Source organism: Strix uralensis, chromosome 23 (assembly GCF_047716275.1).
Source record: "Strix uralensis isolate ZFMK-TIS-50842 chromosome 23, bStrUra1, whole genome shotgun sequence".
In the NCBI taxonomy this organism is placed as follows: Eukaryota; Metazoa; Chordata; class Aves; order Strigiformes; family Strigidae; genus Strix; species Strix uralensis.
The window spans coordinates 4,567,054-4,594,850 of NC_133994.1; the positions used below are offsets into that span (position 1 = coordinate 4,567,054).

The 27,797-nt window shown below is 38.2% G+C and overlaps 1 protein-coding gene across 3 annotated transcripts in view; it reads right to left on the reverse strand.

Annotated features, from left to right (window-relative positions):
* RERE (arginine-glutamic acid dipeptide repeats) overlaps positions 1-27,797 on the reverse strand; it is a 254,992-nt gene that overhangs the window by 132,796 nt on the left and 94,399 nt on the right. For all 3 annotated transcript variants that reach the window (XM_074892540.1, XM_074892538.1, XM_074892539.1), the window contains exon 3: positions 25,913-25,983. In XM_074892540.1, the coding sequence (XP_074748641.1) occupies positions 25,913-25,983 (71 nt within the window). The remainder of the gene's footprint in view (positions 1-25,912; positions 25,984-27,797) is intronic.

Consider the following 27,797-nt stretch of genomic DNA (forward strand, 5'->3'; position numbering starts at 1 on the left):
GATTCCAGCTATCAAGGCTCAAGCCTTTTTAAAAACACTAGGTGATCTGCTACTTATCCTCATGTTCATTCATAGCAGTTGCCATATGTTGTCTCCTAGTGTGGGTGGTTTGGCATTATAGTTGCTAGACTGTCTTAAAAAAAATACAGTCTTCAGATCACCAGAAGAACTGTACGATCAAAACTTGCTATACTGCCATTTTAGAAACACTAGATGTTCTGGTGGGATAGCTATTCTAGTCACAAGACAGGAACTTTATAGCATATACAACAGACAAAATAATTATGGTAACTGAGAACTAGGGAAAGAACCATCAGAAATGGCAACAAATAGCACTTCAAGACTGCAGGAACCTTAATGAATTCAACAATAAAGTCTGCCTCATAAGGATACAGGTCAGCGTTGAATTTCACTGTGCTTCAGCTAGATGCACTTCTACGACAAAGCTCAAACTGAGCTATCTGAATGCATTTTTCTCTCTTCCCTCCGTCTGTTCCTCATAGCTGTGTCTTCCCCTCCACACTTTTACAAAAATCAACTAATATGCAATGAATGTTACCTACCAGCTCTTAATTTTATGTAGTGTCACTCATAAATCTTTCCTTCCCCTCAAATCCTGCTCTCCAGATGTCCAAAACACACTGAAATAATTAAGTCAAAAATCAGGTCCAGTCACCCAAGAGTTGATATGCTGTAACTCAAACAAAGATGTAATGTAGACCCAGCTTCATCAGCAGACCTTCCCAGTAAAAGCAGTATGCTGGAATCCTTATTTGTCTTTTACAGGCACCTCAACTACTCACCCATCAAAAATAGCTAAGTGCTTGCAGATTTAGAGGGTACAATTCCATTGGGGTCTTTAGATGGGAGGTGTTACACGTTAGCACCTCACTAGTTAGCCAAACATCACTCCATAGAAATGACATCAATAAGGAAGAGAGCTCTACACTCTTAAAATGGCACTTTAGAGATAAAATAATCCTCTCCAACATACTGATAACAGCTTCATCCTCAAAGAGCTAGTAACTCTCAGCTAGAATCAGTTTCAGACCACAAACTCTTGCAGACACCTATATTCCCCTCTTCTGCTTCTATTTTCTCACTGTTTTCAAACCCATGTCCTCTAATTATTTGCTTCCAAATGAACCGCAAGGGGGGCGTGTTAGCAATTCCCCTTGACACAGAGAGGCTGACATGGATTATGCTGCATGCCAACAGGACACCAATCTGTGAATTAGGCATCATATTAAAGAAAAAGGAAACACAAGGAACAAATGAAAATACCATCAGGCAAACAGTCATTCCTTTCTGAGACCTAAGCCCATATGGAACAATAGCTTTAATAAGACACTTGCCGTGAGCCAAATAAAACTTAAGCTTGTCTTTCTTCAGTCTTCAAAAAAATTCTAAAAAAGCAACTGTGAAATAGCCAAGTAAAATGGAGTGTTTAGGCTTTACCAATTTTGTTAGAGTAGGTAACTATTTTAAAATCTTATCTAACAGTGTTTCTTAAAGGCATAGGGCCATTAAAATTTAACATGAAGTCTCCTGTTTTCTACTGAGACAGAAGAACAAAGAGCAGTACGTAAAAAACACTACTGGATAAATTACCAGCCCAAGTTAGCTACTGAACAACATACTTTTATATGTGCAGAAGAGAGGATGTATAATTGCATAAAAACAAGTGCAAACTAGAATTGATCAAAATGAGACCATAGTTACTTGAACATTAAGCTATGAGGGCATCGGCCATCTGTCAAGTAAAACAGTTTCCATACATTCAACTTCTAGCCAGCCTTCTGTACCCAGGCTCTGTGGACTCCTCCCTTTCAGTATCAAAAAAGCATCCGTCTTTTTTCATTGGAATTCCACTCATATTCACACCCCAGAAAGTGCGATCAATCAGCAACCGACATCATCATCTCTGCTTTTAAGATTACAAAAGAGGTCAGTGGGGACCAAACAAGAAACAAAACTACACAGTGTTTGCCCAAGTTATTTGTGTTTTCTACCCAAATTCCAGAGGCAATTTCCTCCTTACCTACAACACTCAAAATTAGTCCCATCTTCCCTACTTTTAGCTGGCAGCAACACAGAGACAGAGGATCAGAAACATCATCCTTACATGCCACAATACATCAAACATTAGATATTAAATATATATTCATTCATAGGGTTTTAACTTTTGAACAATCCGGAATTGAGCACAGCCTCATCCAATTTTTCAAGGAGAAAAAGAACATTACTCATTTCAGGTAAATGACCATAAGAGATTTCCGTATTAAAAACAAACTACAGTATTTATTCCATAAACTTTGCAGCTTTACTAGAAACAAAGCTGCTTACTGTGCCAAGTCATCTGGTTTCCTACCAGTGAAATACACTTAAGTACGACACCACCCTTAAAATTTCAGTGCCATTCTAAATGACAGAAGATAATTTCATTTCGTAAAAAAAGCAGTTATGCTTAAAACCTGAGTGGCTTAAAATAAAACTATCGAAAGATCTTTCACAAAGGTTATGGGTCATTGCTTACTACCTCATTTAATCCCTTTGTGGTATCTTTCTGCTCCGTTTCCCTTTTATGTTCTTTGAATCCCATCTGTGGTTCATGGTGTCAGTTATGCGAAGCAAAAGCATAAAGTAACCACACTATTAGTGTGTACAACCACACACTAACAAGCCTTTTTAATTACAGCTGTCAGGACTAGAAGACTGTGTGTCCACCCGTTTCCCCCCCATGAAAGCTTCTGCAGCACAAAAAGCTTTCCCCTATTGACTGCTCCCTTCTTGGGGAAAATAAGCAGCAGTCTACACCAGTGGATCCAAACCAGCTAAGCATGTATGTATCTGATGAAACCTGTGCAGATAAACTGTTTGTGCTGCCTCCACAAGGGTCCAAGAGGAAAGCAGAGCACACCATAGCTGTGGACAGTCTGCTGGGTCCATCCAGGCTTACTGGTTTTGTTTTAGCAAGCTGCATCTCCACGCAATACCCACATGACATTGCACTGTGCTCCTGCTGAAGATTCTTCACCACACACAAAGCTACTGCATTTCTGTATGCGCATATACACGGTACACTCAGCTCTGCTGTACAGAAATCACAGATAGAGCAGTGGACATGCCACATCTTGGCTATTATCTCTACAAGCATCACGAACGCCCCGTACAGAAGACAGAGGTGAGAATTCATTAATAGGCTGTAATTAAAATCACTACTAGAGAAAGCAGTAAGCACTATTTTTGATCACAGCATCTCTGTGTTCATGTTTGCTGCTTCTACCAACTCCACTTTGATTACAGATTATGCCTTTCCCACAGAAGCAAATTTGGCAGCAAGCTGCTGACACAGTATTGATAGCGACCCTCCTTAACACACGGGCTTATTAGCATTTCTATTGCTGCACTGCATACGATACACATTGTACATCAAATACACTCTGTGTCAAGCATAATAAGCAAACAGTTACCTAACAACTAATGGTATTACAAATGCATTTAACTAATCATTGAATATATGCTCTCATAATTAAATTCCATTAAGGTTTTTTAAGCATTATCCCAAAGAAACTCAACACTGAAATGAAGATACCATTCAGACTATGCCTGACATTTGCCATTAAATGTCATTTATAGTATATAGCTGAAGTCTAATTGCTGAGCACCACCAGCCACACTATTTATCACTTCTATTAAAACAAGCAGCACACAGCGGTGGGACTACTTGAAGCCATCATATAGAGTTTAAATAGATTTCTCACCTTTTAAATATCAAGAGGCCATATTTTCTTTAACATCTCACTAAGGGGTTTACCTTTTCACAAAGAGATACCAAGAGCTAAAGGATAAAACAATCAGAAGACACTTTGCTCTGCAAACCCAGCAGAGTTTGAACAGTCATATGGCTGTGAAAATATCGCCTAATAGTCAGGGGAATTTTATGACAGGAACAATTAAAGCACCTCTGCAAACTGGCCTGCTTTGCTAGCAAGCTGGGCTTTAAAATTATAAAAAGAAAAAAGGGGGAAAAAAACCCACCACAAATGAACAACAAAACCTGACCAGCCAGATCCTGCGACTTGGCTATTTCACCACATAAGCAAATGCTGTTCCTAGGAGGAAACAAAGTGTATTTGGAAAATAAATGCCTGGAAAGTAAATGTTTCATCTTGCAGCTTCTCAGGGGATGTAAGCATTTGCTTATTAAATGGTCAGTTACTTAAATGTTTACATCCTCTAAGCAGCTGCACCTAACATGCTGTGTTAAAGAAAAAGCTAACATTTTAAACCAGAAAAAAAAAAAATCCGTTTTCTACACATGTGCTTCACATATTATTGTGTTCAGGCACTGGCTGATAAACAGGGTCATGACATAGCCTTAATATAATAATACTGTCAGTAATTAATGTGAAACAAACCAGAACAGCTAATCAAGAAAACAAAACAGTCTTTAAAAAACGTCAAGTTGTAGAAGATACAACTGTATCTTACTACGCAGGGAATTTCTAATATTGTCTGCCGCAACATCAACAGTTAGAATTAGCAACACTAGACTGTATATTTTTTTCTTTGTATTTATATGTAAATCAGTACTAAATAAATATACCCAAAACCAGGTCCGCAGGCTGCAATCTAATCTAAACCTGTAGATTGGAAAGATGGCCTCCATTCATCTGGAAATAGCTAGATATTGAAAATGCTAAAATCAGAAATAACTACACTGGAGAATAAAATGGATGCATTTACCTGCTATAAAAGGAAAATGCTCAAAGGAAAAGTTGAGAGAGATACAAAGAAAAAAAACCCCTTTTCTCAGATACTGAAAGTCATGCATGAACATACAGACAACTAAGATGAACCACAAGAAAAGGAGTCCTGAAACAAAGAGATAGATATATAGTTTTTAAACATATAGTACACATATCAGGGACACCATCTGCACTCTCATTTGAATTAAGATTGAAGGGAATACAGACAGCCAATCTAATATACAATTCTAAGGCTAATCATTTGTCTTGGGCAATATAATCGTCACAGCACTACAACTTTAACAAATGAAGTTACTAATAGCTTCCATTTAAGAAAGTCAAGGTGTTAATTCAGTCAGAGATCCAGAAGTAGAATGCTTTGAGACCAACTAGTAGTTCCATAAAGCATTCAGTCCTCCTGTAGAATTCAAATTAATTTACTTCATTACTGGAGGCAATGGATAGAACTCATCTTTGCCAGATTCAAATGCTCTTGACTCAGGTATCATCATTTATTGTGATTGAAAGCTTGTACCTTTCCCACTGTTCTGGGCACAAGGACTTATACAAAGCATATCATTGCCAATTTTGTTTTACAGACTTATTGAAAACAACAGGACACCTGACTGCACCCATTACCTATAATTGCAGAAGCCTGCAGAGTACCTTACAAAAAAGAAAAAAATTTCATAAAGCAAACCAAAACACCCTAACCAAGTGTTACTAAAACTTAAGGAAATTTGTGCAAAACCTTATCTGACTGTTTTAAAGATAGCTCATTATTTAGATTCGTTTTCTTTTACCAAATAGAGTCTTCTCAGCATGACTTAAAAAATTGTTTGTAAAATCACCGTGAGATTAGTTCTTCAAATTGTTTACCAGGAGTCTCACTTTTTGGGGGGTAAGTGTGGAATTGTTGGGGATTACGTAATAAAACTAGGTGCTCTCCCTCTCTGATGCATACGTTAGAGGGAGAAGCCTACTTAAAAATCAATATTGAAGCACATATTTGAGAAGCTTGCGCAATTGTCTTCAGTTCTGGCCGCGCCATCTCTCTGACTTCTGCTTCTCACAAGCTCGTGTATCTGACTGCCCAGACCATGTGCTCTAACGCTTTGAAGGTTGTGAGAATGCTGCCAGGCTGGAAGGGACCTCCTTTATCACTTGGAACTGAAGGAGGGAAAGAAAAGAAAGGAAAACAAACAAACAAAGTCCTAGCTCACTGGGAGCCCTACCCTAAAAGGTATGGAGCTACCTGAGTGTTTATTACCTCAGAAAAGTAAAATAAAATATTCATGCGCTGGCATAAGCAACATGCCAAATCCATTTCCCAACACTTGAACTAATGTAAACTATAGCACTTGTCCTACAAGTGCTTTCCAATGAGTACAGTAATAAATGAATCTTTAATATAATGCAGTATTAGCTCAAATTTAAATATTTACTATGCAGTTAGTGTATTTCAAATGCAGGCATGCTCCAGGTACTCTCCCAGCTGTTTATTTTCCTGGCCCAATGTCTTTACTGACAGATAGCACTCTTGGTTTAATCATCTCTCCACATGCAGCATCAAAAGGCAAATATTAAACATCAACTACAGCTACTGTATTAACCCTCTTCAGTATCAAGAACAGTCAACATGCAGGGAACGGCTCCCATCCAAAGGACATGCCCTTCCTAATCAAAAGTGAAGATTATGCAGCACAGACTTACACCAAGTAGCAGGTTACACTGGAAGACTGCAGAGAGCATCATGACAGCTGCAGTTTCCAGACGAAAGATTTATGATGATATTTTAACACAGTTAATGGAATTTTGCACTTCATAGTGTGAAGTTTTTAGCTTAAAGGCCCAAACTACTTCAAAACTCAAACAGCTTATATTGAAAGAATGTTCTGAGGGCTCAGAAAAGCACGTAAGGAACAGCATCAGAAATCAGTATACAATTTTTTCAGATATTTCCTTATAAATTTGCCTGAGCTAATGCAGGGAAGCACTCAATCACAGTCCATGCTGGTGATTATCATCATCTGTGATCATGAGCACAGCACAGGGAGCAAGAATTCCTAGGTTTATGAACACTTTTGTAATACAAATATGCAAAACACTACAACACATCAGAACCAGAAAACTAACATCAAATAATAGCTTCCTTTTTTGAAAACCTATTTCTCAATCTTTTCAGCAACAGACATTCTGAAAAGCATTCAAGGGAATACCTTCCTGCAGATTTCTTCACATACACTGCATGCATTGTGTGGTATTATATATTACACACCTTCTGCCTCACTAGGTCCTAAGGTTCAGACATATCAAAGCACCCAATTGCCTTTTTTTTTTCTTTTTTTTTTTTTTAAACATGAAGAATATGAAAGCACATAGTGAAGCCGGCCCTTGTTAGCAGGCCCATTTTCATCTCTTTAAACTCAAAGAGAGCAATTCCCTTGAAAACTGTCACAGCATTTTCACAATCCATAAAGAGGAAGTTCAACAGCCTTAGGTCACTAATCATAACTACAGTAGATACAGAGCATAAATTATGTCTTTCTATTTCACAGTAGTGAATCATGTATACCCTTTTATCTTATTTACTTGATTCTTTTTATAAATCGAATATTCTAGACATGTTTGTAGCCAGTAGAGTGTAAACAGCTGCAACTCCTTTCTCTAAAGTAATATTCTTAGCATTAATGTTCCGTCTCCTCTCCTTTCTACAAGGTTATGTGTAAACCTCATTTTAACAATTCCCTCTCATTTTTTTTTCTATATATAAACATACAGATGCCACATTTCTTGCCGCTTCTATTGCACAGTTACTGGTAAACAAATTGGTAAAGCTGTCAAGTGGCCTTAACTCCAGTCAAGAATCTCTTCCATGTATGAAAGCAGTGCCGTGTAGATGAAGTTGCATATATTTTTATACTGCAGCTACTCTAGCATTTCTTTGACACTTAATGCATTTCATGAAGATGCATATTACACTGAGTCATAAACAGAGGATCCAGACTTGCTAAGATGTTCATTCACTGTAAAGCACTAGTTAGCTTTCCCAGCAAAATTAGAATACGGAGCATAAAAGAGCAAGTGCAAGCACTTTGGTGGTGTTAAGCTATGTGAAAAAAGCCCCTCTGAATCACACACCCACTGGAATTCTCCAACTGCAAATCACAGCAAAAGGGATGAATTTTTTTTCCCCCACAGTCATTCAGTATGAGACACGGTCAGCAACAGCACCTTTAAAATTCAGTGTTGTAAGGAAATAAATTGATTATTTGACCTGCCAAAATGTTCAAACTGACTGTGACCAGTAATGAAGCCATGAATCCACTTCATGGAAATCTTAACTCTGAAACATACAGCTTTGCACAAATATTTAGCTATGAAATCTGGACGAGCAAGACCCAAAAGTTCAACAACCCTAGTGATGTGTCTCATGTAAGAGGAAAGAAATCTGTAAACAGAACCACCTTCTTTACAGCTTGTCAAATCTTATTTATGAAGTCTTAGACTAAAGTCTGCTGCATTGGTCGTAGAGGCTGATTCTACCACTTGTCCCAGCAAAGATCCTACACGACCTCTACCCAGAGTTTTACAGCAAAACTACAACTGTCATATTTGGTGTTAAAACTCCAAGAACTTCTGAAGTGCTCCATGACTTTAGGCTCAACTTAGGATGCCTCTTTGACCTCTCTCTACTCTTCCGATATTTCTAAGATATTTACTGACCTAAGGAAAGAAAAAAAATCAACCAGAGCCACAAAGATTCACTTACACAGACAACTGCAAAATTGGTTAAAAGAAAAAAAATCACAGAAAGCATACTGATAACCAGAAGATATATATATAAAATTGTGGTGTTCTAGTCTTATACATAAACAGCAAATTAGTAAAAAGATTGATTTGACAACAGAATATGTCTGGAAAGATGAGAACCACCTTTCCAATTCTGCTACCTATAATTAGACTTTTTTAACCCGCGATGCTTAAAACACACCATCTCAAGTAACGAAGTACCCACCTGACAAACCACACAGTGAAAAGGCAATTCCTTTTACTGTTCATAAAACGCAAACCACGCATGGAATTTTGGTTCAGCAAACTGTAAGCTGTCAAGTAGGTTAGTCATAGGAGGTGTTTCTGCATCTTCTCTTCGTTATTAGGAAATGGGAAAAAGGTATCACCTCTTGTAACTCTTTATCACATGTTGCTCAGATCAACAGATATTTTGTACAGCTCATGTTTCAACTGAATTTTATATTATGCTTCGCTACAGATAACCACCTTTTAGAGAGCACTCCATAGATTGCTGTGAAGGCATTCCCATCATTTGATTAAAAAAAGTCAAGGATTCGTCTATACTCATCTCAAGAAATCCACAGCAAATCACAACTACAGGAATAGTTCACATCAAGAGGCCTAGTCCATTACTCCATTCACCAGCGTGCAAGAGTGCAGGTCCTCTCTCATCATCACAATGGGTATGAAAACGGCAACTGCTGAAAAATAGTTCTTTTCATAGCCTTACTCTCTTAGAACTTTTATAGCGCCAGAACTTTATTTTTGGGAAGGGTCCTTACATTTAGATGGATTTCTGCCTTATATTTTACGCCGTAATTACAGGTGGTATTTTGCTATTTGAAAAGGATGTTTTACAAATAAAAGAGAAACACAGTTTGTTGTTTTATACAGCATTCCTTACATGAGGTATATTAACAGTACATACAGGTGGATGGAACAAGAACTGCTTTACAGAACAACACAGCTTGTATGTTTTCCAAAGGGAAAAGTTCAAATAAAGTTTAAGATTTGCTTAGCACAAGTTTGTTTTAATAATTTTGCATTGCTTTTAACCTTAAAACATGCCAAGAAACAGGACACTGAAAGGAATAGGATTTTGAAAAACTAGAGAAGTTCGGCTTGGAAAGCAGAGCAGGATACTTATGCACTACTAATTTAATTAAAGAGTTATTTTCCTTTTAAATACCCTCTAATGGCCCAAAACGAACTCAGGCTGATTTAAAATCAATCACTTTAATCAAAATTACAAGTTCAAATTCTCCATGGATTAGTGTTCAGTGACTAGAGTCAAAAATGCACATCCGTCACATCCCTACTTTTTACTTGCTCCAACTCCCAAGTAGGGAAAAGAACGGGTTCTCCCACTTACACAAACGTGTGAACCTCGGGCTCATGCCATTAGCCAGCCCCTAAGCCCCGTTGCTGCTCGCCAAACAGGCCCCCAGTAGCACACAGGCCTCATGCCTGCCTTCTACATAAGAAGAAAAATAAAATCTGCAAAAGATCTGAAGCTCTATTAGACAGTCACAAGGTGGAGCTGACTTGAAGCATTTTCCTAAGTGGCTCAATCAGCGTCTCTGCTGTATAAAAAGGGGAGACACGTTGCCTTTCCTGCCAAACACAGAACGCATCCCAGGTATTCAAAGAGTATCTATACACTATTTTCCCTTCCACATGCCAACATTTTTGTACTTCTCACCAGCAGCCCTCTAGAACGGACATCTTTCGTAGTATTTTTTAATCTACATGAAATCAACACCTTTTGACACAGTGTGGTGTGCTTAAACCCCAAATTTACCGAAGAGAGACCAAATAATCACTTGCCTTCAATAACATTCTTGCTCTACACAACAATCACACAGCAAGACTACAGGGAGTATAGGGAAACGACACATCAGCAAGCGATAATCAAGAAAACTGACATTTTGGAACACGCCCCCGTTGCCCAAAGTCTATCATATTATCAAGTGCTTCATAGGAAAGAGGAACAATGGCTGATCTTTACGGATAGAGACAATTGCTACCTGCTTGAGCAGCAGCACAGCAGAAAGGCAAGAAATACTGGCAAGGGAAGCTATCCATGACTGAAGGGGAACACACGTGTGCCAATAACCTTAAATGTCCCCAAGTCCTGAAATCTTAATGCAACTAGGGAAAACAGGAAGAAAGAGTCCAACCAACTCAATATGGGGCAGGGAATGAAAAACTGAGATTTCTGATTACACTCACATCTCTACACAGATTCCAGTGAAAAGATTTCTCTACCAAGACTCGCAACAAACACTGCAGACAATTGCCACCTCTCACCTTTGACCACATGCTGCTATTTTAGAGCACTTAGGACAAAAAATTTAGTTAGGCTGTCTCAGCGATATTTTTCCGTAACTGAACTTGTGCTACAACTCCACTGCACTTTCTTCAATATAGCTGGAAAAAATCAAAAGTGTCTATTTCACATATTATGCATTATTCTTTTCCACACGTTTTACTTCTACGCATCCAGATAGGACTTACAAGCTTAGCAAGAGGCTTGTGTGCCTAAGCTGCTCTCAACCACAGCTACACCACAGCTATTATGACTGTTTCACAGCTATGAGAACACTAAAACACAACTCCCCACTGAAGTCACAGCGAGCACAGACGCCGTCTTGGGTAGCTGGTGGTGGGATGTTTATTACATCCTACACCTCCTCATGCTACACTGAGCATTTTATTTTCACAAGAGCGTTATCACTACCTTGAAGAGCAATATGAAGCACATCAGTGAGGCTGCCCTTTCCCAGCAAAAGGCAAGCAAGCAAATGGTGAGGGATGGGACACACACTAAAATTTAGTGACCACAGTGACATTTCACATTCCTGAAGGAAAACCATTTTGAAAGCGGGAAAACAAATTTCTTTAATGAATCATCTTCACCAGCTCATGAAGCATAACAATGTATCTTTGGAGACTTAGCACAGACACAAGAAATCTGACAGTGCTCAAGTACCCCCGAATGACCAGAGAGAAAATTTCAACTTCAATAATCCTAAAGGTCAGAAGCATTATTAAACATGACAGATGCCCTCACTATTCAACACAAGAGGACATGGCTAAATTTATTTTAACTCCATTTTCTCTTGCTAAATGTAAAGCAGCTAATGTACCATTTAATAATTTTTTTTCCTAAAAGCTAGAAATAATCTTTTTTCTCCATATTTTCCAGTTGACACCTAATGATTTATTTAGCAGGCAATTATCTCAGCACCAGGTGTAGGAAACAGCTAGGTTTACTTTGGGCAAGTGGCAGGAAACAAGACAGTAGAAAAGTAAAAAAAAGCAAAAGGTGCTGAAAACTACACTGCCATGACAAAGGGCCTAACAAAACTAAAAATATGGGCAAGTCAAACAGAGGGACATTAATAAATTCTACAGTTCCTGTATCTACAATCAAGCCATTGCTATTAAACGTGTTCTCATGTACAAATTATTAGTCACACATGTCCCTCTTGATAACACAGCATGGGAAAAGCAATCCTGATTATACACCACAACCATGCATGGGTGTTGGGGTTTTTTTTCCTCATTTGCTCAATATCTGTTTTCATCCTTGGCTCACAGTCAGATGGAGGGTGGGGGGCACGTGTGGGTGTTGTTAATGGAATTTTTATCAATTGTGCTTCCCGCTTTCCTTTTTATAAAATTAGGAAAAACAACACAATAGCAATTTTGCAAAATGAGCATGGGATTTCACATTCAGTCCTATTTTTGTCCCCCTGCAATTCTTAGAATTCCCTTTTCCATTTTATACAGAAGTTGGCTCTCAAAATAAAACAGCTTTACAATGAATGGGAGCAATTTTCTGATTTGAAACAAGCTGACAAGCATCATCAGCTCACATTAAGGCTCTGTCCGCCATGTTATCTCTTTGGGAGCGTGTACAAACCGTGGTGCACACACACAGACAAGCATCTCGCCACAGGCAGCCGTGCAGGATGTTCAAGCAGCTCTGCCGTTAGAGGAAGGGCTTCAGCAGCCACTCGCTGGAGCCAGTGAAAGGGCTCACAGAGCCTTTGTTGGGGGTGAATCCTCAATAGCCTCCAGACAGGCTTGCATTTTTCATGTGGCAAGAAGCCAGCAATGAAAATTCCAATTGCTGACCTTCTGAACGCCAACCGGTCCAAAACCAAACAGGGTAATGACATTAAAAAAAAGGAAAAAAAGTGGGTTATTTTCTGGTTTGTTGTTGTGGTTGTGTGTTTTTTGTTCAGTTGGGTTTTGCTGGTTTTTTGGTTTGGTTTTTTTTTTTCAGATGTAGCCCCTAAGTTGTAAGGTCTGGATTTCAATGGTAAAGATCTAGGCCATATGGAAGGGAATGGAGAAAGAGCTGGAGTTGAGCCCTAAAATACATATATATATATATAGTCTTAAACTTCCAGCTGTTTAATCCTTATTCTTAACAATGCTACCATCTGTTTTAAACCCCCAAATATGAATATTCTCTCCCTTTTCAGAAGACAATGATGCAGTTGTGACATAACATTATAGCTCTGTATAGATTAATTCAGTTGCATTGGTGCATTACACTATGAAAGCTACTCAGAAAAACAAAACCAAAAAAAAAAAAGCCACAAAAATGCTAAACATTCTTTACTTGACAAAATAATGCCACTGATGAAATTACAGATCTCTGTCAGCATCAACCAGAGCTGAATACAGCATCTTCACGCAGCCCTGTGCACTTTGGGAACACAAGATATGCTGGTTTAGCTACTTCAGAATGGATGGTTTCTGCTCCTGCCTTCCGAAGATATACAACAAAATAAAAAGAATGTTGCTCTATTTTTCAACCAAGTTGAGCGAAACTCCAATACCCATAAATCCACAGAGCAGCCTCATTCCTCTTCCTTCAATTCTGAACTCTCATCTGAAAGACATTTCAAATACCTTGCTAATTTAATACGCCAAGAGCGTGCAAATCAACTCTGCACTTGAAGAACAGTCTGCTACTACAAGAATTTTTTTTACACGTACATGGCAAGACCAAACCCTACTGTGTACCACAGCTTAATATTTGTGTGAAAATTCAAAGTGTCATTTGGGCAAATGTACACAGAAAAAAAATCTAGGGAGAAGCATTGTAAAAAGGAAGAGATTATCAAAATGGATTCATATGCATCTGGAACAGTTTTAATACAAAATGCCCAGCAAATCTCCCTGCACTGCTGACAAATCACCAGCTGAGGTAAATCCCAGATAATGAAACATTGTAAGAAAGGCTCTATTTAATAATTTAGCCCCTGTCAAGGAGTTTGTATTGATTCTTGTTTTCAGCACAGGGAGAGAATGTTATCTTCAGCCTTACGGCTCAATGACAGCATCAGTGAATTTAATCACTGTGCAGCTCCTGCCATGCAATCCTTAAACTGTCACCTCTGATTCTTCATCATTCCTTCCTACTTCGTTCAAAGCCCCCTATACCCACATTTTCATACTAATCTCCCACCCCACACATGCCCCACTATAATCACAGCAGCATTTCAATCTGCTTCATATTAGACATAAAAGCCAATCTCATTTGCAGACTAAATTTTTTATTTTAAATAATTCAGCACTCCTTCAAATGTCTCATTCGTCTATCTCTTATTAGCAAGTCCGCTCCATACCTTAATAGCAAACTTAGCCGTGCTGAAGGCAGGATTGAGCAATCATGGGACATCAGTCCTAGCAAAGGTTTTGAGTAGAAAGAAAATCTTTCAGCCTTTTCTTGGCTGTAGAAGGGAAGATGAATCTGGAGAAGCAAGAATCTATATTAATCAGCATTTTTTCCACACCAAAAAGGAAAGGTCATGCTGCCTCATAACTGGCCAGGAAAAATTAGCCACAAATTAATTCAGCTGCAGTTCAGGAACAGAACATCAATTCATCTACAAACAGAATGAGGCTTTTAAATACATAAACGCTTGTGGCTACAGAAACCTCACCCAGATATTTGCATTCAAAAACACTACCTCCTGTAGAAGTGCAGAGAATAACAGATGTAATTTTAACATGTTTGCTAAAATGCAAGGCCATATGCAGGAAGAATGCAAAGGAGGGGAAGCATACACCGCATAATTTAGAAAAACAGATATTTCTTTTAATTTTTCTTCTCTATTCCAGGTGAGATGCAATACTTTCCATTTTATAATCCTTTGGATCACAGTAAAGTGATCCCACAGGCCCATACAGACAAGGTCATCATACACAGATTTTCTATTACAGGGCACTAGCGGCATTTCACAACTGTCTTTTTATGCACTTCTGCTTTTCCATCCAGACTATAAATTGTTACAAGGCCCTGGGGCAATCCAGCTGTATACTCCATTCAAATCAGGCTTCAAGGAGAAAGCAGCACAGTCAAAATGCTTCAATCAAGTAAACACACAGGCACAAAGGGCAACTGCATCACAATTAATAATGTTTTCTTTTGTATGGCAAATTCGCCATTTTTCTGTTTTAAAGTTTCTCTCTGATGCCCAGATTCAAAGTGTAGCCCATTAGCATTTTAAATGCGACAACAAATTAAGTCAAAATATGATAAATCAGAGGCATGCTGCTGAAATCCATTTGCTGGTTGGGTTCTGTTTCTCTCTGCAAAAAGGGAAAACCTTAAAACAAAAATTTGGACTTATCAAACACTGGAAATTCATACCAAGAAAGGCTTAAATGATAGGATTAAAGGGCAGATTTGCAAGATGTATTGTATTTGTATAAATTAGCTTGTATCGTGGGCAGAGATATCGTGTTATTACCAGCAGCTATATGGGGTTTTTGGCTGTCAGTTATCACCCTTCGGGTTTGTTGTTGTTCTTGTTTACTTAACTTCTCACTTCGCTTCTACTTGTTATCACAGAAAAAGCACACGAATTTCTTGGATGATAGTTCCACTTTCTCTTTCATTTTGGATGTGTCTTTTTTTCCCTTTCAATTTACAAGTTAAGCTGGAATTGCCTTGGTTTCACTAAATTAATCAGAACTTTATATTCAATACACTCCTAAGTGTAATGTTCTGTGACTAGCTACATTTTCAAATCAGTATGCTCTTAACTTGGGATGGAGGTTAAGACTCACCTAAGTTCTGCATTGTCTTCTGTTTCTTTCTCCCAAAACACTAATAATCAGTAATTTTATTTTACTACTGATCTTAGCATACAGATAAACATATTTCCAGTATCTATGGCTCTTTACTACTTTTGATATTTAAATTGAGTCAAGTAACAAAAGCGGGATACGCATGGTTTTAGATGCATTACCTAATTAACGTATTCATATTTGAAATGCAATTACTACTGTCACATCATATATTTAAGCCATCAGCTGGTTATTTAAGGTGAGGAGAAAAGTTTAGTTGGGATAAAACAATCTTGTAACCAATACTGCAGGCTTTTTTTGCTCACCACCCAGTAAAAAGCAGCTGTTAGTGTCTCCTGAGGAAGCAGGTCGCACCACCAAACAGACCTAGAGCTTGGTACAAAGCGTCCACGTCTGTGCTTCTCTGCACAGAGATACATGTGTTTGCTTAAATTCTACTGGACTTAAGAGATACTCCTGTGGGATTTCTCACCCACATCGTGTCACAGAGCTCTCCCTAAAGCCCGTTTAGTTTATGTAACTGTGGGTGTCTGCACGTCTATCTGTGTTATAAAATGGTTACCTAACTCAGTGTCATGGGCAAGTTCACATTATCATCAACACACCTTCACAAACAATAGTGCTTGGCCAGCAACTTAGTGCCTGTCCACAACACTAGGTGTTCAACAGAAAACCACCCACGAAGAGCAGGCAGAGGGGTGATCCTTGGCTTTACAACAGCATGGGTTTCCACACCAAATAAATTGCATCCTTGAGAATTTCTATAACACCTCGTCACACCTCTCTGGTAGGCCCAGTGAACACAGATGGCAATTATTCAAGCTAGTTAGTCTTACCTACGTATCCCTATGTATCAATCCTGCACACTGCTTAGATATTTCACACTAGTTATAAGCTATTAGCTAGCACTATGTGCTGCCTCCTTGCTCTCCAGCCTGAAGGGCTGAAAGAAGCTTCTTGCCAGTTGAGTGGGGTCCCACACAAAAGAGCATCAAAAGCCATCTCAATGACCACTGTGCATGCATATGAACTGAATTTCTGCATATTAAATGGATTTTCTCATACAAGTAAGTCATCTAAGTTTTAATCATGTATTTTCATCATCTGGAAGTAATCACAATCAACATTTTAATTAAGATAAAGAGAATGGACTGAATTTTAGGATTTAACCATTAACAAAGAGATAAAGAGAAACTTCACTGTTTATAATACAGTGATTATAATGCAAAGATTCTGACAAGGTTTAAACTACAATAGAAAACCATGAAATACTCTTTAATAAAAAACTATAGCTATGATGTTATAGCCTCAGTCTGATGAGAATCCAAATCTGTTTCTTTAAATGGTCTGATCCAAAAATAAATCCAGTGAGAATTTCCATTTTTAAAACAAAGCTGCCTGAAATTAAAAAAAAGGAAAAAAGGACTTGTTTTCTGTTGGGGAGGGATAGGGGGCTGAGTGGAACAAAGCAGCAAAAAGTGAAGGTGTGCAAAAGAGAAACAAGGTTGTCTGAGCAGACCCGTAGCTATTTCTTCGAGAAATTCTAGATACTATTCTTCCACCAGAAACTCAGAACAAGGAGATCAAGGTGATTTTGGCCAGGTTTTATTTATTCTTAGCAGAGCTTAGACTTCAATTCAGCGACTGCAATAACAGGATAAGTAACCGAAGTCCAGCTTACTTCTGAAGGACTACGTGAAATGAGTGAAGATGCTATCAATTCTGGAGAATCAGCATTTGGGGGAAATGAGCCAACATTTGATTCCCAGCTACTTATTTCAGAACTATTAAAGTTCAAAACTTTAGGTCTGCAGACAATTCACCCCTCTTCACTGCCAGCTAAATATATGACTTGTTCATCATTATCCTGCTGTGTATGCTTTGATCAAGGTATTTGTAGCACCAAAGAATATTTAAGAAATACTTTGTGAAGTCTGTAGACTTTTAAGATTTTTCACTCATGCCAAATTAAAGGGAACAAAAAGTATGCTTCCGTAACTTTGTGATGACTAGAAAAATTGTATTTATGACAGCAGTATGCTGCTGTTGAAACACCTGCTTTGTTAGAAATGCAGTGGTACTACTACAGAGTTAAGTTAAAAGCAGTGGACTGATGTACAGGAGGCATCTCTCAATATAAATAAGCCTAACATTTTCTCACAGAAAGGAAAAAATAAGCAGAAAGACTTGCATAGTTTAAAACCCAAGCTGTAAGAGTCTTCTAAAACAACAACAACAACAACAAAAAACATCAACAAAGAACCCTGAATTAAATGGTAATGGATCCCAGTTTTATTATTCTACCGAACACCATTTTCTTCCTTCTTAGAGTTGTTCAACAGTCAAGTTATGCCAATGAAGTATTAAAGCCACATCACTGTGACCTTTTATAAGCTTTATCCTCATATTCCAGCTCTCCAATTGTATTTTGCTGTTTCTTATTAAAAAATAATATTTTTAAACTAACTGACATTGTAAAGTGGATAACAGAGGTAAAGAAGTGTTTCCCAAGGAACAAAACCCAGTTAGAAAAGTTGCTCTGAAGCTAATCATAACCTTCCATACTCCAGATTTACAGAAGACGACTTAAACCCAACTGCTTGTTCAGCTGCCCTGATGTGCTTCTGCTTGGAAGGAGGGACAACACAACCTACAAAGTAACTGAGAGCTAATATTTAGCACCACCAACAAAAGAGAAGAACTGATAACCAATAAAGACATGTAAGGCAATAAACCAAAACCAGATTTATGCACTGCTTCACCACAATTTGTTCCTAATCAAAGTCCTTAAAGATAATCTGATCCTGAATCCTGAAAGAGGATAGTATTAATCCAGTGCAAAATGAAGTAGCGCTGAAGAGAGGTTAAAAAAAAATGTTCCAGGTCACAAACAACATAAAATAACACAATCAGTAGGGAAAAAAAAAATCTAGTCATTTGGTTTGGGGTTAGACAACTCTCATACTCTCTAACAGGCCACGGCAATTTCAGTTTTAAAATGTATTAAGTTCAATAATTCACAACTGGTGAACTGATCAAGGAAAGCGTTTATGGCATATTGCACCCTTCTGCATGACCCACCACCCCATCATTTTCTCTAAGGGGAGGAAAAAGAACCCGTACTTGTAACAGTCAACATGCAAAAGTACAGTAAACGTATCAGTTTGAGGGCAGAAATAAACCAGCAGATTTCCAAAGAACTTGCTCCACAATGTCCAAGCAAAACAAGATTCACCAGAAACACTTTCCATTCCTATCTTTCAATTATTTTCCACCAATTCCTGCCATTTGCCTTCAACGAAAATGGGTTAACTAACCAAGTTACTATCCACTGCTGCAGAAATCAAGCTTTCTAGTAAAAAATATATAGTGTTAAACTCAGGTTTATTAATGAAAATGCACACATTCTTAGCACTTGAGAGTTCTGTTGTTATCAGTGGACAACATCCGTACTAAATGTACTGAATATTTCCAGGAAGAAATTTAAATTACATTGCAATCACTGCTATCTTAATAAAAGTTAAATTAACAAAAAAAAAGTTGATTAGTGAAGACATGTGGTATAGTAAAAAGTTAACATCATGCCACTATTTGGAAACCTGTAATTTTTTTTTTATCCAGCAGCTCTATTATTGCACTGTATTAGATCTGTGCATCTCTGAAATTTAGTAGATCTCTGCACAGAGAAAGCTTTGCCAACCAGATCTGGTTCAGATCAGGCTACAAGGGGGTTGGCAGCACTATTTTGCCTTTAAAGAGCCATCAAAACTACCTTTATGCTAAATTCTGCTGACTGCCTTCAGGCAGGTTTATAGATTTCCTATAAAATACCTTACAAACATAGTTAAGATGGTTTGTCAAAGGACTACCAATTGCCAGTAAAAAGATCACTGTGCCTGTCTGACAGAGTATCTGATAGATACTGGTAATCCATTCTAGAGTCTGTCGCACAGAATGAACGCAAAGAGAAAGTTTGAAAAATTAATGCCATAACTAAAATCTACTATCAATTTAGCAAACCCCAGTTAGTGACTGCTAAAGATATAGAAATTGCAGCAAAATTCTTGATTATGCGAAGACAAAGGAGATTAGAAGGCAAAAGCTGAAAAATATGACCTATTAAAAAAAAGAATATTTTTAATGGTATAAGGAAGCATCTGACTCAATGGATAAATTGGACCAACACTGCACTTGCGATTTGTTGAAAAATGGAGAGAAAGAAGAATATCTGTATGTTTTTCCTGCTATCCCTTCCCTCATCCATCCTGAAGTCTTACCAACCTTTGAAGCTAGAAGGCTCCTCCAACAGGCAGCTGGTTTTTGAACCCAGCACTCAGATCTCAGCATGCAGCCAGCAGCTGAAATATATAAGTGAGTTTTCATTCACTCCCAGGTTGTGCATACCATCCATCTGCTTTTTTAAGCAAAGTTCAGACAGATGAAAATAACAGAAAAGATCCAAGACACTATGCCTTAAAAATACTCACTGTTGCCTCACTTGTGATTTCCAACCCTTTGCTTGGGTCCTAAACAAGCACCTTGGATTCTAAAAATAATATTACACTATAAAGAAATTGTGTCTGTTTAGAAGGAGTTTTACACATCAATTGCATTTTGTGGCAAGGCAAAGTCAAAGCAAGTGTATTTGTACTTGCTCTGGTATCTTCCACTGAGAAGAGACATAAACAAGAACTTCCTTAAAGACACACAATAGTTTTTTCCCCTGTGGTACCCTTCGTATCACACATCATTCTGAACCAGCAAAAAAGTGAATTTGAAACATTTCTTAAAAATTCACCATTACAATGAGTCTCAGCTCTGCAGTAATTTAAAACCAGAACACAACACTGGAGCAAAACATCAGGGAACGTAAGCTGCCACAAGCTACTCAAGTATCTTGCATTCATATTTACCATACCACTGCCAGTAAAAACAACCCTTCCCCTATTTATACAAACTCAAGTTTAAAGACAAGCAACTTAATCACAAGATTATCAGACCAGGCAATACACTTGGAAACTCCTGGCTTTGTTCCTCTGGCTGCTGACTACTCTCCCGTCAACTGAATTCAATGGAAGACATGAATGCTCAGTATGTCTGCAAGCAATCCTTCTGAAATTACTCAACATGAACATTCCCAGCAAGACAGAAGATTTCCCAAACCTGTTCTAAGCCTACAAAAGCATAAAATAAATCTGAAGTCAAAGCAGAACAGAACTGAGCAGTAAAGTGTTAGGACCAAAGCTCTAACAACACGAGTTTAGTTAAACACAAAACAACAAGGCAGCAGACCTTATAAAAGCCATTGCAACATTAGAAGTTCATAGGCTCACAAGCTGCAAGCAACCCCACTGTAGTCTTCGTGCTTTTAAGCCATAAATAGCTTTCCAGGAAGGAAAAATTATTCCTGTGCTTTCTCACTAAGAACGTTCTACACATGTCATTAGTGAAAAAGTGAAACTTGTTAGCTCCCCAACAAATCAAGTTACCACTTGCATTTAAAGGAGGAAGGAACGTTAATAAGCATTCATATTTAAGACTAACAAATAGCTTGTTTCATCTCCAAACCTTACTGAACATCTTTGTGTACTAGAACATGTTCTTTAAAAAAAAAAATTTTAAAAATTTTTAAAAATATAAAAAATTAAACCGGAAAACCTACCAGAACTATGGAGATCAGACATAGGGGTCAGGACAGCGGGAATATCATTAGATTAACACAGTTCCCTTTAAGTTTCATAGAGAATTAGGCACAACAAAAACTATGACATTTGACCGAGAACCGCGTGTGCATTTTCCTTCTCAACATCTCAAGTGCATTATACCAAGTAGATGCTAAATAGCAAGTTTGAACTACAGATGGTTTTCCAAACTCCTGACTAGCACTACAGAGTAGAAAAGGACAAGCAATAAAAAGAGCAGGTGAAGTCCCTTCTGTCATCATCTTTATTCCCTAGCAGTGTTCTGTGAGGCTCCCACAGGTTTCAAATCAACACTTTTTCAAAGCCGTTTCCCAGCTGCAGGAACAGTCAGTGCATTTCTTAAAAGCATGCCAAGTTCACACAGCAGAGCAGTACTCCACTCCTCTGGTGCTGGTATTATTTAGCCCTCTCCCCAAGAACATATGAGACTATCAACACATTATTGGAAGTGATTTTGAAGGACGATATTAATCTTAGTGAAACCCATGTTATGGAAGTAGTGAAGCAATGGCAGACCCAAAAGGACATGACAATTAAAGTGCCACTTCTTGTTGATAGTTTTCCTAAGACACAACGCATCACACTTGATCGTATTTTACTTCTCAATTCCACAAAGTTATTTACACGAATCCCAGAAAGCCTGAAGGAATCCAGTACCACAGAAATGGTAAAGACAAAAGAGGATGTGTGTTACTCATGACAGTTTCTAACATACTTAAGCTGGATTGATCAAATCACTTAACTTCTTCCCACAATGCCAGCCTTAATGCAGCATCTGATTTTTTGATTCAGGAGAAAGACCTAGAAAGCTAACTACACTCCTCCAGTTGCCCTCAAAGCTTGGGAACCAAATCTGCTGCTCTTCCTCCCAACCTCAGTTTACTTAATACAAGAACTAATCCAACTCACAAAGGGAATGACCAATCTCTGCAGCATCACAGCTCTGCTTCCCATGAAGCAACATACAGCAACAAAACACAGGATGGCAACAGAGACAGATTACAAAGAAAAGAGCAGTAAGTAAAACTTCATCACAAGGACTTTATGGGCATTGGTGAAGCACAGCTGTTCTTCAGGAAAGCTCAAGAGCTGTTCCTCCAGTATAATTTTTAGTAGAACTGATTCATCTTAATGTCAAGAGAAACTTGGAAGTATAAGCCAATGCAACAAAGTATACTATTTTACCTGCCATCATTGCTGAACTGCAAAGAGCAGGCACAGGAAAACATTTACTGGTTTCTCCAGTCACAAGATGTAGACACCAGAATACAAAGCAGCTCTGAAATCATTTGAAACATCTGCTTCTGGAGTAGTATGACTTCATCAAGTTATAAGTAATCTCAGCCCATTTTCCACGCTGGAATTTATGAAAGTGAAGCAGGCAAAATGGTTCTAACCACAAAAATGCTGTTTGTAACACAACTTGAGTAACATGAAAGGGAGTAAGCCCATTTTTAGTGAATACTCCAGTATTGGCTTCTACTTTCTTTGCCTCCTGCCATCTGTCCGTCAAATGAAGGAAGCTTGAAAACTATACTAGAAGAAACTGTCAGACCTCATAGAAACAGTTTCTAGTTCTGCAGTAAACATAAAATCATTTCTAATTATGATTTAAGATCTTACTGGAAAAAGCAAGTTGAACCTCAGTTGACTTCAAGAATGACCCTGAATGGTACTCTAGCCTCAGCCCCAGAATGACCCTCAGTACCTCTTGCTCTGCAGGATAGGGCACATGTGTATCAGGAAGCATTTACTGTCTCATTTTTAACATCCTCTTTCTTTTTAAAAATGCAAGCGTACAATCTTTGTTTTAATCAGTAAAACACCACCATCAACTCATATGCCTGAACTGCACATAGAATAACAGGAAGTATAGAGCAAGACTCATACACTCAGCCAAAAACTTTTAGTTTGTGACAACCAACATGATAATGTACTTAATTAGTAGGCAACATTTCAAAGCTGTTGACTTTAACTTCCCTGCTTCACTTGACATATTTAGCTGAAGGCAAAACAAGACTGCTTTCCTGTTGGTATCTCACACTAGAAGATAAATCAAGTGTCCTTTCCACTATACATCTTGCCTTTCCCCCAGCAGTAAAATCAACAGTGACACACTGAAGATTCATTTTTGCTAGTATAATCAGCATCAAGGGGTGGGTTTTTTGTCATTTTTACAAGTTGCATTTATGTATGATGTCAGTAAAAAAAAAAAAGTCTAACAGAAATTAAAGAACTCAGAGCAGGCAAAAGTAAACATAAACCAATGATACCATTTCCATGTGAAAAAACATGCAAAACTGCCAGCAACCCTGATGTCATATCCTTTGCATGTTGAAAACATGAGAAAAGAGAAACCACTCCAAAAAAATTTAGAGGTACTAAAACATACTGCAATACACTTCCCACATAGCTTTGCAAACAGCTTTAATGTGTTGTACAAGACCAATGCTGACAACAGAAGCTTCAGCTTTTGTGGTCAATATCCTGAGCAATTAATGCAACTCAGCAGGAACTTATTGCCCAGAATGGCAACTATCACATTGTAATTCCGGTCAGACACAAAAGCACCTGCTATGTGCAAGAGTAGTACAACTGTGGCTTAACCCATTGCTAGAACCTGTTAAGTACAAATCCAACAACTCCTTTAAAACAAAGAAAAAAAAAAGAGAAAAGGGGGGTGACACCACCCTCACAAGTGCCAAGCACTACTATGGACATCAATATTAAAGAAAGTCTACACGTTCTCCTTCACTGTGGTCTCACAAAAGAAACTTGAAATGAGTGAAATGGAAGAATCAAGTAAGAAAGTTTGGAAAAGGAAAATATATTTTGATAGCAACAGACAGTGGGTGATCTATGTCTGCACTGATAAGAAGGACAGTTTATTACATACTCAGAACTTCCATAAACCAACAACAGCAAGATGATCAACAGCAACAGGTACCTTTTCCAAATATCCTGCTTACATTACCCAAAGCACTACGAAGTCCAAAACAAGCATAGGTGCCCTTTGTGTTGAACAGGCAGCAGCCTCCTGCTCTGCACTGCGTAAGCAGCAAGTGGTTTTCTGCGCAGCTACAGCACACTGGGAAGGAACGTGTTTAACCTTTGAAGTGTACAAAATCAGATACAAAGAGGCAAATCACACCTCCAACTAATTTGTTCTTGCACAGGTCCCCCACTTTTCACTTTTAAAGAATTAAGTGCTAAAGCATTCTTAAATGTTATTGTATATTTTTCCAAATCAAACTCATTCCATTGGACTAGTCTCTCTTTGCATCCTCAGCCATCAGTCCACCACTCAGCCAAGACACACAGGCTACTCCGACTCAGCCCACGTGCTGCCATTTACACAGCTGTGCTATATAAAGCTAAAGGCACAGCCAAATATAACTTCCCAGGAAAAACTGAGCTTACTGAGCCACAATTTCCCTAACACACTCAACTCAAAGTTAATATTTTTGTGGATTATAAAACCTTGAAATTATGTAGATCACAATTTGAACTCTACAGCTGTTTTGCTGATCAGGGATATCAGTTCAACTCAGACACCAGAGTGAAAAGAGCAGGCGTATTTCACTAGAAATAACAAAATAATATAACAGAATAATACAGAAAACATACAGTAAGACAGAATAGTGCACTTAAACAAATAGGGAAATACAGGGTAATGCATCAAATCATCACTACCTGAGAGAGAGAATAGTGATTAAGACAGATCCATCACCACTTGCACACTTTACCATCACCCAGACCCGCAGGCGCTGGGCAGTCCCGGTTACAGCGAGGATTTGGGGAGCCTGTCCCGGCAAGTGGGAAATCCTACGCGGTGTGTCCACCCGTAGGTGAGGCTTCCAAAGTTGCTGTGAGCGGGCCCAGCCTTATATGCTAAAAATCAGTAAGCCAGAATAGCTGGCACCTTTGTTTTAAGCAGAAATATCTGGTTTAAATTTCACATTAGGTTCCCCCCAGAGCCTGGCCAGGGCTCAAGGAAGAAACTAAGGGAATTTCTCTGCTTATCTGATCGGATTATGCGCAAGGTCTCACATCAGGTCTCGGGGACAGACACCTGCCTCCATGACTCTGTTACTCTATTCACATACAAAGGAAGGGAGAGATACATTCATCATAGCTCCATCCTCCATGCAGATTTCATTAGGGATTACATACTGAATTAACAGTTTCGGTTCAGGGCCTGTTGCTCAGGCTTCAACACTTGCACCTTTTACATCAGACTAGGTGGTTTGTTATAACTTAGTACAATACCTGTTAGCACAATGGTTATCAGTTATAAAATATACAGGATTCATCTATAGGTCAACCCTGGCTTGGGCCTATTGTCCAAGCCTTAGCACTTCAACAGCCCAGTTAACTAAGTCTGCACCAAGGACAGATCACTGTCCTAATAACAAACCAGCTACTACTGCAGAAGCTAAAGATCTACTCGGAGCAAGGAACTACAGGAAGAGATACAGACTAAGAAATATTGCCATCTCACTGGAGAATGGGGCAGGGAAAAGGAGGAGATGTGAAAATTTTCCTTACCAGTTTGAAGTCTTGAATACTGCAGATGAAATACGGGGTATTCGGCCGGCGACTTTCAATATATACGCAATCTTTAAGAAAAACAAGATTTTAAAATAATGGAAATTAACTTCTGTACCTCCAAGAAAGAACATAAAAACAGGATAATTTAAAAAACAGCTTAAGCTTAGGAAGAGCCACCATTTCATTTGCATAACATGTAATTTATTCCAAGTGTGATCTAAAAATAGAAACTAGATGCTTTATGATGATAAATAAGGGAATTAACTGAATAAAAATTAACTTTGGTTTGAATAGACATTTTGCTAGAAAAACAAAAGGAAGTCATAGAAGACCATTCTGAATTTAGTTAATAAAAATAACCAGGTCACAACCTACAAACCAGATCGAAATAAGACAGGAAACTAATCAGATCTTGTGTGGTTAGCTTGCTATTAAGAACCTAGTACTAACATATTTTCTCATCTAATTGTGAAGAAAACCAAGGCAACCAATCATAGATGAAATTCAGCAGACTAAATTAGATTTACCTGAGGGAAGGACTGGGCTTTCTCAAATTACATTTGACATGACAGAAACTGAGTAATTATTTTTGTTTGCTTTTGACAGCTGGACTCTACAAGGTTTCGGTAAATTAAGGTCTGTTGTGTTAAAAACAGTCTTGGCAATAACCACAACAAGAGTAGTGCCTCAGAATAAAATTACAGCGAGGATGGGAAAGTAGTGCCTGATTAATGATAATGACCTTAGAAATCAGAAAATTCACCCACAGTTTGCTAGAAGGCAAACATGCTACTCCCAAAGCCAAACAAATATTTAAAGGACAGTCACTGTGTTCTCCTTTTAGATTCAGATAGGTAATCGCTAGTCAAAAGACAGAAGACACACAAAACACCAGCTATTCTATGAATGATTCTCCATGAACCTTTTTATACTTCTACAGAAAAATTCGAAAGTCTTAAGAGTTTTAAGACATTTCAAAACACAACTAATGGCCTGCTTCACGTCTTGTAAAAATCTAAAATTTGTTCGACATTTTCTAGTTCTTACGCTCCACAAATTAAGGAGGCACTGTCACTATTTCTAGCAATAAACACTCTATTGTTTACAGCCTCTTCCTCTTGAAAGAAAAAAGAAACATTTCATTAATCATTTGAAACCCAACTTGTACTCAGGAATTCTCTCACTACTGAGAGTTAACTCAAAGATTAATTTAAAAGAAAGAAACTTAGCAGCTATTCAGCAGGACTACCTTGGGACTATCAGAAGTGCAGAAAGTCTTAGTAGATGCATCAACCAAGCTGGAAAAAGGCCAGGCTTTTCAAATCTATGGCACTTCAGTGATATATGCCAGAATTACACAGTTGTGCACCTGTTTATAAAACAGGTTTCTTTACCACACCATTCTCCATTCATCGCAAACTGCACCGTTAATCACTTTGCAACAGCATTTGACAGAGTCAAAGAGCTTGATAAAAGAGATTTCTTTTTTTAAGCTGAAAATCTATTGCTTATTTTATAATAAGAGTCAAAGACACAGGATAAGAATCTGGAATAATCTGAAATCATAATTTTAACAGCATCAGTGAAGCTGCTCTCCAAGTGTACAGAAGAAATGTAATTATAGCAGAGTTGTGTCCACATTCCCCCTAGAAGAGACTGAAGTGTAACAACTCAAAGCCTGAGTGTTCTGAACCAGAATTTGGCATGTAAGTTCCAAACCAAGAAGTTCTCCTGATGTTTTTTGTATCAACTAGAAGTTAACATTGTTTAACTTACACAAATTTAGCTGAAATCTTTGGGAATTTCTGTTACTGTAGTAAGTTTTGATCATTCCTCACAAAAGCATCCATAAAAATAACACTGAAATGAATTCACGACTTCT